The sequence below is a fragment of the Calypte anna genome, chromosome 15 (assembly GCF_003957555.1).
Source record: "Calypte anna isolate BGI_N300 chromosome 15, bCalAnn1_v1.p, whole genome shotgun sequence".
Classification (NCBI taxonomy): Eukaryota; Metazoa; Chordata; class Aves; order Apodiformes; family Trochilidae; genus Calypte; species Calypte anna.
In genome coordinates, this window is record NC_044261.1 from 9,754,286 (window position 1) to 9,767,895 (window position 13,610).

At 43.7% G+C, this 13,610-nt stretch overlaps 1 protein-coding gene across 1 annotated transcript in view; it reads right to left on the bottom strand.

Annotated features, from left to right (window-relative positions):
- The window catches only part of SFI1 (SFI1 centrin binding protein), a 28,231-nt gene that overhangs the window by 13,752 nt on the left and 869 nt on the right, over positions 1-13,610 (bottom strand). Inside the window, exons 2-13 of the mRNA XM_030460700.1 lie at positions 13,519-13,606; positions 10,042-10,185; positions 8,903-8,974; positions 6,705-6,812; positions 5,587-5,681; positions 4,271-4,388; positions 3,956-4,058; positions 2,772-2,928; positions 2,192-2,353; positions 1,693-1,760; positions 479-571; positions 2-99 (exon numbers count right to left, since the gene is read on the bottom strand). Of these exons, the coding sequence (XP_030316560.1) occupies positions 2-99; positions 479-571; positions 1,693-1,760; positions 2,192-2,353; positions 2,772-2,928; positions 3,956-4,058; positions 4,271-4,388; positions 5,587-5,681; positions 6,705-6,812; positions 8,903-8,974; positions 10,042-10,185; positions 13,519-13,606 (1,306 nt within the window). The remainder of the gene's footprint in view (position 1; positions 100-478; positions 572-1,692; positions 1,761-2,191; positions 2,354-2,771; positions 2,929-3,955; positions 4,059-4,270; positions 4,389-5,586; positions 5,682-6,704; positions 6,813-8,902; positions 8,975-10,041; positions 10,186-13,518; positions 13,607-13,610) is intronic.

The window sequence follows — 13,610 nt, forward strand, 5'->3', positions numbered from 1 at the left end:
CCTATAACGGGCATGAGCCACTGCTGTTAAGGCCTGCTGCTGCTCTTCTTCCTTCTTTTCCAAATGGGACTTCCAACAGTTCCAGAACTTCTTCAGCACCTGAAACAAACAAACAAAAAAAAGACATGAAAAAACAGATATTGAGGGAGGAAAGATGCAAAGAAAGAAATTACTAAATGTCCTGCTGAAACTGTATGCTTCAGTACTTGCCTTCTGCACTGTTTCACATACCAAATTTGTTCTATAACCAGCTGTGAATCTTTATGGTAAAAGAAAGTCACATAACCATAAGCATAGGGAAATAAAAAAACACCAACATATCTAAGGCTGTCAGTTGACTTACACAGGAGATTTTCTGTGGCTATTAGTAATTTAGGAACAAAGCTGCTGATTTAATAAAAAGCTCTTTTGTGAGTCAGAGTGGAAACCAATAGAATAGCTCAAGAAAACTAATGTAAGAACCAAAAGTCAAACTCACTGTAACTTGATGCTGACGGTGTGCCAGATTTTTTCTCATTTGCTGAAGATGAGTGGTGATGACATTCTGACAAAAAGCCTTAAACCCAAGTTTCTGTAACAATAAATACACAACTTTCATGTCATTTCAGTCAGCAAGCACAGATAAATTTAGAACTGGCTGTTCCTTACAGATAATCTATGTTTGGTGCTACTGCTTGCAACAGCAAAGATTTATGAACTTGTCATCAAGGCCATGCATCAACTTCCTCTCACAAATTATCACTTCTCCCACTAAACTAAAATTCCATTCCACTTTCCCAGGGCTTTACACTGCCAGACATCTAACTCCTTGATTAGCTATCAACACCACTATTCATTCTTTCCCAATCTATCTCCTCCCTCAGTTCAAGACTCATAGCTTGCTCCTTATCAAAAAGACAAAAGATCCACTTCCCTCTTAGGTCTCCTCTGCACAAGGTCTTTTGGACACCAATCCCACAACATCTTTGTTCAAGGATGAGCATGGCAATAGCACTATGAGAGCCTCCAGACTTCAAGTGCTCTTACAGCCACTGATGTTTTCAACCTATGATCCCAATAAGTTTGCCCTTTTTTTGTTTGGTTTTTTTATTTTTGATGATCAGTACTGATCCACACTTGAAAATAATTTTGTTCTGAAACAGATGGAGAGGCTTGTTCCCACCTTTCAGACAGTCTTCAATGATTCTGTTATTTTTGGTTTTTATATAAAAAAAGACATTTATCCAACTACCATCATTTGCAATATGGTATCTTTGGCCTCATGTGAAGAAAAGCGTTTATGCATTACTGAGGAGTTAAAAAATTAATTATTAATGACACAAAATAGTGTAATGAGAGGCAGAGGTGAAAAGGAAAATAAAGCTAAAAATCAGGGAAAAGTCAAGGGGAAAATTCAACATCCTTGTGAAATGGCCAGGGAGCATGGGCCATCAAGATCAATCTGCTACTTCACCAGTTTCCCAATTGGAAGAATACCTATTTTGGATAGCAGCACATTTTCATCATTTGGATTCAACTGGCAGATTCCAGAACAGTTGGACTTTTGGAACCTGATGCCCAATCCAAACTCACCATGGCAAAAAATGGTACAACCCCCACACTACTGTTAGCACTAAGGGCACACTGCCAGGCAGAAGTATCCAGATTCTCCCCACAGTTTCTTCCACCTGATGCATAACACAGTGCTCTTACCAACAGATGATGCTTGTAGTGGTTTTCAGCCAGTTCCTGCTGTCGAATCTCTTCCACACACAGCACATCTGTCACAGAGTTAAAGTACCTTTTACACAGAAACATCTATCCTGACATATACACAACTCCTCCACCGAGAGGCACTGTATCTCCATCTAAATTTGCTCCAATATTGGAATTTCCTTCACTTCTAACCTGCAAGTTTTTATTACAGTTTTAGATTTTGCTGGCTTAGCATAATACATTGCTGATTCACTCTTAAGTAAGGAATTCCTCTCTAACCTTGAATTATCTCCTGCAGACTCTTAGGTGTCAACAGGCTAACATACTGTAACTGCAAGTTATATTTGTTAATATGGCCTTACACACATCTTTCTAATGATAACATGTTTGTTGTCACCCACACAACTGCGTAACACTCCTGTTGACCAAACAGATCTTTCCTCCATGGGAATTCTTTTAACCTGCCCCTGCTAGGGATTGAATACAGATTGGATACAATGCTTCCAGTGTGCAAAGACTCTCCTTATGGCAATCCTTCCTGCCAGTCTCTCAGTGTCTTCCTGGTGAGCACGCATTCTCCTCCTGCAGTCCCATGACAGCCACCAGTCAGAGAAACACTGCTGGACTACCCTGCTCCTGTGGTGCTCTTGGGCTACCTCTAGAAAACAGACACAAATTACTAAAGATTTGTTCCATCCTGGGCTCATTTATATCAGATGTGGCCGTGACATTTAAGCCACTGCTTCTCAAGTAGCAGAAGCTCTTACACTGAAAAATGGTGGTGAGAATTCACAGTAACACTCAGCTACAGACTGCATTCTTCCTACTGGTCACAAGGCAGTTTTAAAGCAGTCCCATATTGTATGAGCTAAGGGGAAGTTAAGGCACTGCATCACTTATTCAGCATACACAAGTTTGCTGACTTTTCAGCACACTCCTATTACCAGTTCCCAGATACCCAAGCTGGATTCTTTTCTACTACCACTAATCAATCAGCAAGCATTCACACAAATGTCTGGACTTATTTCCAGTGACTTAAAGTTAAGAAACAAAAGAACTGGTGAATTAATCTTTACCATTTTGATGTTTCTTTGCTTTATGGAGGTTTAAGTACCTCAGCCAAGCTTCCATGCATCTCTTCAGTACCCAGTGCTGATGGTGAGTTACTGCCCTGGTTGCTTTCTGCTTGTCATTCTGGCTGTACAAATACAGCTCCCTCCACTGCAACCAAGCCTGACATAAAAACGAGGAGCAAAGTATAGGAAAAAAAATGGACATGATTAGGGAAGTAGAACAAAGAAGAGAGGAGGAAGAAGACACAGGCAACAGGAAATTCCATATAAGATCTAATCTAAACATGAAAGCCACAAGCAATGAAGTGCCTCTCCACAAAAGGTGAAAAAACCCCTCCAACAGAAACACAGAAATGCCCACAAGTTAAACATGCCCACAGGAATTCATCAGGACATAAGAAATGTTGTCTTACAAAGAGGCAAGGTAGTGTTCAACAGCTGACTGCTGCTATCTTGCCTCCAATGGGATAGTGGACTGGACATCTCTGGGGTTCAGCATTCTTGAGAGCTAGATGCAACTTCCCCTCATGCCCTGCTCAAAATCCCACAGCTGCAAACTCATGCACCTGCTTTCTTTTACCTCTGAGTTGCTGTGGGGATAGTTCTCTGCTGGAGAGAACAGCAATACTTTTACTATCCTGAAGCACAGTACAATACAGTAGTAATTTCTTTGGCCAGTCTGCTTCCTAGCAAACATGACATGGATCCAGTTTGCTTTTCCTAGACTTCTTGTAGAAAAATTTTTTCTTGTAAAAACAAACAAACAAAAAAAGAAATTGGTTTGACTTTCTCCATAGAATAATTAAAATTGGAAGGGATCCATCAGGATGACCAAGTCCAACTCCCTGCTCCTCACAGGACTACCTAAAACTAAATCATGTGACTAAGAGCATAATCCACATGCTCCTTCAACTCTGACAGGCTTGGTACTCTGACCAGTTCCCTCAGAATCCTGTTCCAGCAACTGACCACTCTCTCAGTGAAGAACCTTTTACAATCTGACTTTCCACAATGCATACTCATTCAATTTCATCATGGCCTAGTATGTTCTTCCACCACCAGTACTGCAATTTGCAAAACAAAAGAGTAAAAGGCCTACTTCTAATTAATGTTTCTGTAACATATTACTCACCCATATGCACAATTTAAACCTTAGAAATAGCAGTAGCTGGAGCTTCTGGACTTACTCGAAATTGCAGGCTCTGGGCCCAATGCTGCAGAGCCAGAACATTGATTCTGTGTTCAGTGCAGTTCTGGTAGTGCTGTCGTCTCCACACTGCCCACCACCTGCTGCCAAAACAATGTTACAGACATGTTCAAATGCAGGTTCCACAGTCTATGGGAGTATCAAAAGAATTCAAAAACACACACAAACAAAACAAGCAAAAAACTCCCAAAAGAGACAGGCAACAAAGTCTCTGCAAGAAAAGGTAACAGAACACAGGTAAAAAACCACGGCCTTACAGCCAGTGCTTCTCTGCCTGTTTTCACTCCATTCTTACCTCAAACAGCTTCTTTCCCTGAATGCCAGTGCCACAGACTGCATCCCACTCTTGGTCCTTTGAACACGGACATAAACCACCCAGCATTGCCACGTCCTGAGCAAGTTTTGCTTCTTTGCTACGCACAACAAAAGAAATTACAGCACCTTAAATTCCTACAAGGAGCTTGTGTAATACCAATTGTCTCCGACCTGCAGTCCCCTCGACCCGCACTGACATCTGGTGGGAAACCGTGACACAACAGCCACGACCACGCACCCTGATCACACTGCAAAGAACGAAACGCTGACAACATCGTGCCATTTGTTCAAAGCAGCGTGAAGTACCAGACAATGGCATTGCTTTGTCTTCAGTGCTTACAGGGAGTATAACTCCACAACAATATTCAGTGTGAAAACCTCACAGGAAAAGAATTGCAGGATTTTCTCTGGTTTGTTTTTTTTTAAAGAAGTTCATCAGGTTCATCAGTTGCTTTTCAAGAGTTATTCTGTAGGACAAGGAAAGAAATCAACCAGAAACAAGGCATGTTTATTTAGCAGCCCAGTAATACAGCTAAAAACAGAAGTCATGTCACAAATTCCAGTTTATCACTTCATGCAGTGCTCTGCACATTGTCCTCACAACAGTCTGGCTTGTCTGAACTGACACTTTTGAAGCAAAATTGTTAGACAAAATATTGTTAAACAAAGGAAGTTGCAGTCAATATAGGCAACTTTATCAGTAGAACAAATCCATTGCAGAACACAGAATCTACATAAAGCAATGTTCTCTTCAACAGCTTGGTCTTCTTTTCAATTGAAAGACACAAGCTGGAAGGAATAGTGAATACAGATAAAATAGCAGTTAATACTCCAGGGAATTAGTGTCTAATTTCTATAGCCACAGTTGACAGAGAACTCCAGTAACACATTCTGTTATAATATATCTACTTGAACACGTTGTGATTAAGTTAAACTACAAAAACCACCCCAAAAAATACATTTAAAAAAACCCCAAACTAAACAAACCACTCCCCAAAAACAAACAACACAATTTAGAGCAGATGGAGAGGCCCTTAAGCTTATTCACTGGTATCTCTAAATAACTATACAGCTACACAGTAGTGCATCAAACAGATCTCCTCCTTCCCCTGTGCCCACCAGCTTTTGACAAACCATCTGCACCTAAAAGCACTAAAAGCATTACACTTCCATCTGGTGGGGGAGGTCAGTGTGCAAACATGTACAAGGAACAGATTCTGTGCAAGCATTTCCCTTGAAAACTCCCATCTCAGTATGTCCCTAAATAAAGGTGGCTACCATCACTTCCATACTTACCATGAGACTCTGCAACACAGTACTTGTTCCTCTTCCCTTGCTGCTGGCACACATAGGCTCTCCAAGCCTTGAATACCAAATTATGGAGTAAGTGCCTAAAAATTAAGAAAGTATCATTCAATGAAATAGCACTGTTCAGTTGCACTCTAAAGTTATATTGGATAGGAAATTCTGACTTCATTCTAAGACAACAGCAATGAAACAAAAGACAAAAAGACAACAGCAAACGAAACAACCCCATGCAGTGCTACAGGCTGGGCACAGAGTGGCTGAGAGCAGCCAGACAGAAAGGGACCTGGGAGTCTGGATTGACAGGAAGGTGACCATGAGCCAGCAGTGTGCCCAGGTGGCCAAGAAGGCCAATGGCATCCTGGGCTGGCTCAGGAACAGCGTGGACAGCAGGTCCAGGGAAGGGATTCTGCCCCTGTACTCAGCACTGGTGAGGCCACAGCTTGAGTCCTGTGTCCAGTTCTGGGCCCCTCAGTTCAGGAAGGAGATTGAGGTGCTGGAGCAGGTCCAAAGGAGGCAACTGGGCTGGTGAAAGGACTCGAGCACAGACCCTATGAGGAGAGGCTGAGGGAGCTGGGGGTGTTCAGCCTGGAGAAGAGGAGGCTCAGGGGAGACCTCATCACTCTCTACAACTTCCTGAAAGGAGTCTGGAGCCGGGGGGGGGGGGGTTGGTCTCTTTTGCCAGACAACTCTCAGCAAGACAAGAGGGCAGGGTCTTAAGTTGTGCCAGGGGAGGTTTAGGTTGGATATTAGAAAGAATTTCTTTACAGAGAGGGTGATCAGACATTGGAATGGGCTGCCCAGGGAAGTAGTGGATTCTCTATCCCTGGAGATATTTCAAAAGAGTCTGGATGTGGCACTCAGTGCCATGGTCTAGCAACCGCAACAGTCGGTGGTTCAAGGGTTGGACTTGATGATCTCTGAGGTCCCTTCCAACCCAGCCAATTCTATGATTCTATGAAAATATATATGAAAATAAACAATTAAGACATTACTCTTGTCCTAGAGGTACTGCTAATGTTCCTTACCTACTGGTATTAACAACTCCTGCAGAACTCAAGGAAAATTTCTCATACTGCTATGGACACACAGGAAGCCATTTCACAAACCTGTAATGGTGCTCTGCTCTGAGGCTGAGCTTCCTTTCTCTACAAGCAGTCCACAAGTCCTTCCACTGTCCAAATGTTTTCTGAAGAATCTTCTGGTCATAAAAGCATCTAAACAGTTGAAAGATGTGTACATGGTAAGCATATCTCCAGGTTGACCACAAATCAGTTTTTATGAAGATTATGCTACATCTTCAAGTCTTGTCTGGTTAGCCTAACAGCATCTAATAGCATTTAAACAGCACTGTCCCACTGTGGCACTGCATTCCAAGACTCTACAAAGTATGACAAGAAGCAATCAGGTTACTGACTAAATATTTCACATAAAGTCAAGGAAGGAAAGACTGCTGACTGACTTGCCAAGTATCAGTGCCAGCAGACTACAGACCTACAAACGACTCCAATCTTTTATCCTCAATTCTGTGTTTTACTCAACCAGCCAGCACAGTTGACAATGATATATGTATTTTCCTCCCTAATTTTGTTCTTTATTATTTTAACATAAACATTCTGTGTACAGAAACAAATCCAAAGATACTTCAGATCCTCTAGCACTTTGATATTTCCATTGTGTTCTTACCAGCATGCTGGATCTTAAGTCATCCCAAACTTAAAATCTTCCCCCCAAAACACTTAAAGAGGCTTACAAACTCCTTCAGCAAGTTGCACACCATCTATGCTAAAAACTAAACTGTTCATCTGCTGAGTACTTTCTCCTTCCAATGGATGCTAAGCCACACACAAAATGGATTCATAAATTTTTCAATCTCAGTAGAAGAGTCTCTGCTTTTATACCCAGATTTAATTAACACACAGGCTTCTCTTACCTGACAAGGTAAGAAGAGATGCTACATTTTGACTGAATTGTGAACAAATAAAAATTAAAATTCAGGGGGGTCCACATGAAGGAACTAGGATTTTGATCACTTAAATATAAATAATGGTAATAATCTACTACTTAAAGGCTTTTTTTTTTTTTGTAGTCTCTCAAACATTTTTCCATGTGGTCAAGACAACCTGGGCAGCAGCCTATGAAGAGGAAAGTCTCATCAACTAAAACCATTCTACCTAATAAATAAAAAGCACACAAGCCCAGCCACACAACCTTTGATGACAGCTATGTCTGTAACAACAACAGGATTAGGCCCAGAATACCTAAAGGTCCCTCAAACACACATGAACCCTCTCACAACCTGTAATTCATAGCTACCTACCCCAAGCCAAGTTGCTACATCATTCCAAGGACTTAAGCAGAAAAGAATTAGGAAAAAAAAAAAAAAGGAAAAAGAAAAAAAGAAATGAGCTTCACCTTAATTTATGGACTTGGTGCATTAACAGAACCTTACAAATAAAAGCTATGGAGAACTGGGGACTCTTAAATCTAAATGGCAACTATTGCTTACGTTCCTTGATGAACTTGTTAAAATGTATTTCCACTCCTATAAGAATTAAATAGCCATTTTCCTGAATTTACACACAACCGAAATAGTGCAAATTCAGTATACAGGACAGCAATAACCATGATGTTCACAGGACAGCTGCTGCTTACTAGCTAGGGCAGAGACAGTCAGAACACATCTGGTCCAGTAAAATGAGACTGGAGAACTGAGGGCCTCTGAGTGTAATACAAATGCAGGTCTTGCCACTGGGAACTGCTCCAGTTCCCAAGGGTGTGGTCAAACAAGAGTGAACATGCAAATTAAAACCAAACAAAGAGTACAGAAGGGCTGATTTTCAGTAACTGACAGAACACTATCAGAAAGGAATCCTCTGCCACAGGTATTTCAAAGTCAGACAGGCACCAAGAGATACACATTGAGAACAACAGTGCAAACAGCAAAATGAACAGAACTTTGAAGATCTACCTATAGTTATAACTTGGAGAAATCACTACATTTAAAGTAGGTATCACAACCATGCCCCATCATTTATAGGCCTGTCCAGTTCAGTTTCATCAAGGCAACTGCAATCCCTATGAATTTATTGAGCCAAGTTTTGTTAAAAACAAACAAAAAGGAGGAGCAAGAAAGGTATTGAAAGAAAGGTTCAAATAATCTCAAAACATTTTCTTGGCAGGCACTGCTCCTTTAGCCCAAAGGTATAGCACTAAGCCATATTTTAAAACAACAAAACACAAAACAACAAATAAACAAGCAACAAACAACACAAGAATAAAATCTGACTTCTGGAACACTTCCTACCTGGCTGTGGAAGGGAGAATTTGTCCAAATGTCTTTTTTGCCCACAAATAGAAGAATTTCCTTGCTAGATATCTGGAATATGAGGCAAGGTTAGTTGTATTTGTACTCTCTGTTAATTCCCAGACAGCAGTAAAAACAGGAACCATTACTCTAGCCTCAGTAATAAAACTAAGGGTATGGCTTTACAGAAATCAACATGTGTACAATGTATTTACACCACGTGTAAATACAGTACCTTTAACAGGACAACCCACCAAACATAAATAGAGGCCCAGGCATCATTGCAAGACTTGAATTGGCACAGATTTGTTTAGGATACCAAGGCAGCTGAAATGTTTTCCAAGCAGCCCACTTAACACCTAGAGATACTAATGAGCAGGCTGCTGACTAACTGGGGAGCTTTTATCTGATTCAGAAGTGATGATATCCCTGGTTTCCCTGAAGTCAACCAGCTAAGTCAGACTTGTTACCAGAATATTTGAACCAAGCATTAGTTTACCCCTGAAACCAGATCTCCATTCTTCCTACCTCCCCAAGCAGCAGTTCTGCTGCAAGCTTCTCCCAGTAGCAGCTCAACTCACTAATCTGTACTTGTGGTACTATCACCCTTTCTCCCTGCTTTTTTTTTATTACCTTTTTTTCCAGAACAGATTTAAGAGTTAATTGGCTCACTGAGGGCCCCAATAAGCACCAAAGCCAGCACAAGATAATTAAAGCACACAGGCATGACCAGGGCCTCCTTCTTTCAGCAAGGCTGAGTTCCTGTCTCAGTCTCACTTGTTTAACAAATATTAGGTTTTTAATCTCTAAATAATTATGTCTCACTTGTGTCACAATTCCTTAATCAAACAGAAGAAACAGAAGAGCAGGGCAAGTCTAAATCATTACACCTGGCAGCCCCTATGGAAATGTACCCTTAAATAGCATTTTTTAATTTTTACATTGGAAAATAAAAAATCTACAAAACCTGACTGTGCCAGTGCATGTCCTCAAGATAATGTAAGACATCTTCAGAACTGTCTGGCACAGCCAGGAAAAAGAAGCTTTGCCTTGGTCTGCACTGGTGCTACCAAAACCAGATGTCTTTAGGACTGACTCCTCTCCTCCATTCTGTGAAAATTATGCTTTGTACTTATCACCTGGCTTGGAATTCTTTCAATCTTCTTCTTTGATTCCACGTATACCCAACTTCTCTGGCAGACTGGGGAGTAACAGATTGCCCAGTTGCATGCATTTTATGCCTAGGAAGTTGTTGGACTTCGTGCAACTCCAGGGATTTCCAACTTGAAAGAAGAAATATTTTGTGTAAGCTACATTAATTGCAAAGAATCATCACTATTTCAATAAATCAATTTATAACAAAGACATACAACCACATTTTGAAGTTGGCAGCTACAAAATGTTAAAACACATTTTTTGTGCCCTTATTGGGCATTTTTAACTATCTGGAATTTTCAAGTTCCAGCAAGACACATTTCAGCACAGTCATGACACAATTTCTTTTTCCTCTGAACTTCAAAGGAAAAAACAACTAAAATACATTGTGCTTTGCCTCCTATGTGTGTGCATACTGGATGCCTTTACAGAAACAATGTGAATGTGTTTTTCTGCCTTTTGTTATCAAGCATTCCAAGGTATTCTGTCCATTGCCAAAAAATTCTCTTGGAGTCAAGGGAAGTGAAAGAATAAATTCCCATTTTAATATGAAATACACATATATACACAGTTCTTTTGCAAAGAACACCTCTGTAGTTTTGCTCAGAGTTTAGCTGTATTTCTTCGTCACAAAATAAAAATCCCATCCTGTTCTTACATATTCATCACTGAAAAGCAAAATTAGGCATGTTTTTCCATCATGGTTTACTTTCACATGTAGTCCTAAACTCAAGAAACAATATGCTTTTATGAATTCTAATTATTTTGTCTCAATAGCTTTCAGAAAACAAAAATTATAAATAAATCTAGCCAGATAGAACTCGCTGAACCAGTTGTATTGAAGCTTCTCTCCCAAAACAAATACTGCCACCACCCTGAAAATTTGCACATTAGAACCCCAAACATATTCTTGAACTCCAGAGCAGGCAACAGAGGAGGGGAGTCTGAAATCTCACCCTAGTAATGACCTGAACTGAGCTAAGAAAAGCAGCTGCAGCCACAATAAAAATGTGAACAACAGGTCGTAGTAACTGTCAGAAACTGAACTAAGTAACTGCTCACAGTAGCAACAACAAATCATTGGTGATTAAGAACACAAAACACAAAATCCACTCCCCCACCCCCTTCTAAAAAAAAAAAACAAATCTCCTACGACAAAGTGTTTTTGGCTTGTTCCAGCAAGCTTCAAAGATCTGAACAAAGCTAAAGAAAGAAAACAACCCATATTTTGTGTGAGATAAATTCTCGTTCTCCTATAAAATATTCTTTTCTGAAAGAGGTGGGCCCTGTCCAGCAAAGGAATTCTGCTCAGATCAAAATGTTAAGACAACTGTATGCACTTTTTAAAGAAAAGTTTCAGGTACTTTTACATTTATGCAAAATAATTTTCAGCACAATTTCCTGTATGTACCTATTTCATTCATTTCCCTTTACAGCCACCTAATCTGCTCCTAAGATAGAACTGGTCTGGCCATGTGCAATGGTAACGTTACACAAAGCAGACAAAAAAACACCTCGGCGAGAAGATGTAAAAAAAATGGATTAAAGTCTAGGACATGTGAATACTTAATAATAACTGGGGGGAAAAAAAACCAAACCAAAACACCAAAATGACTGCAATCTGAGTTTGCCTGCACGAAACCCCTTTGGGCATAAAACTCGAACACTTCTTGTGTTTATGGAGCCGCACGATGCTGCTCCCAACCTCGGCCGTGAGCCCCCAAGAGGCCCCGGCAGCCACCCACCAACAGATGCCAGCACCCCCGACCGCCGGCTCCCGGCACGGTAACGGCTGAGGGAGGAACGGGGGAACGGGGGGACGGGGCACCGGCCCCTCGGGAGGCTCCGGGCGGCCCCGCAGCGCCGCAGAGGAGCTGGCGGGCAGCTCCAGGAGCCCAGGGGCCCTGCTGCGGAGCCGAGACGTCCCCGTTCTCGCAAACACCTGAACGGCCACGGTTACCCTCGTAAGCCGCCTCCGAGAGACGAGCGGGGCGGAGACGGGCAGCGCAGAGTCCCGAAGCCGCCGGTGCCCTGAGGGACGCGGCACCGCCCGCTCTGCTCCGCTCCCCGCCCGCCCTCAGGAGGTGTGGAGAGGGACAAGCCCCGCCCGCCAGGGCAGGGAGGTGTCAGAGCGCCCCCTAGCGGCGGGGAGGGGTGAGCCCGCAGGCTGCGCTGATCTGGGTCCCGCTGCGCCGGTACCGGGCTGCGCTGACCCGATCCAAGGCTGCAGCGAGGCTCAGCGGGCCGAGGCACTGAACAGCTGCTCACGCTGCTCTGGCAATGGAAGACAAACAGTATTTTGCCGTTTCTGGGCTTTCATGTTGCGGGCAGCCACTGACCACAAAGAACGAGCCTTAGGAACTGGAAAAAAACCAACCCCAAAAAACCCTATTACAGCTCAAACCAGCGAGGTGCAGGAAAGCTGCAGGGAAACTCACTGCTCAGCCCTCACAAAGCTCTGGTGCCTACAGCATCAAACACCTGGCAAGAGGCTCCTGGCCCACTGATGGATATCGAGTGTCTGCGTGTTAAAAGCAAACCCTCTAGGAGAAACCCAATAAAAACGATGCTGTTATATTTGCAACACAGCACTTTGACAGCTGAGAGAAAAAAGAAGAAACTTGTTTTCACCAGACCCCGCAAGCACTTCCTTACTCTGATGCAGACCCCTCTGCCCAGGGACTCTGGAAAGCCAGGAGGGACTCTGCAGCATTTGTGGCATCAGGGATGTGGGGACACCACTCCCCAACAGCTCCGTGGGCTAATGGATCAGCAATCGGCTGAGTAAACTCCCTAAGCTGATGTTGGAAGCAATACCCACTCCTTATGAGCAATAACCAATAGATCTGTCAAGTGCCTCTGAATAAACTCAGCTTACTACACCGATTCACCTCCCGCTGCCTTCGGGAACGCCGAGTTTCACTTTTGACAGAAAACTGATAGAAGTGCCTTAAAATACACCCAGCCTGACAGGCCGGTGTGCGTGGGGCGCTGGGATTTTACACGGATCCTCCCGCCGGTACCTCACACCGCTGCTTCCAGCTGAGCTCAGCCCGGGCAGAGCACCGGGCCCCGCCAGGCCGCCCCGCACCCTCCGCCGGGGACGGGCCGCTCACGGCGGGAACACGAAGGCGCTCGGCTGCGGGCGGGAGCTGACGGGGAAACTTTCCCTAATCCCTAAATGACTCCGTCTCCCGGAGCAGGGGGTGATCCCGAGACACACGATAACGCACCCGGCAACCGCGCCGCCAGCTATCGCCAGGCTCGCACCGAAGCGCTGAGGCGGCCGTGCTCGCACCGCCGCTTCCCGCCCTCCTTTCACCCCGCGCCTTCCCCGCACTCGCGGGTCTGCGCCGACGCAGCAACGCGTCCCCTGCCCGCCGTGGCGCTGCCCTGATCCCGGGATCCCGGTCCCCTCCCCGCTGCCGCCCGGTGCCCCGCGCCCAGCACATGGCGCGCACCACGTCCCGCCGCCGCTGCTCCCGGCGACAGCCTCCCCCGCAGGGCTGTCTGACGAGAGTGCCTGCGGGCCCTCGGCGCTCCCCCAGCCTTT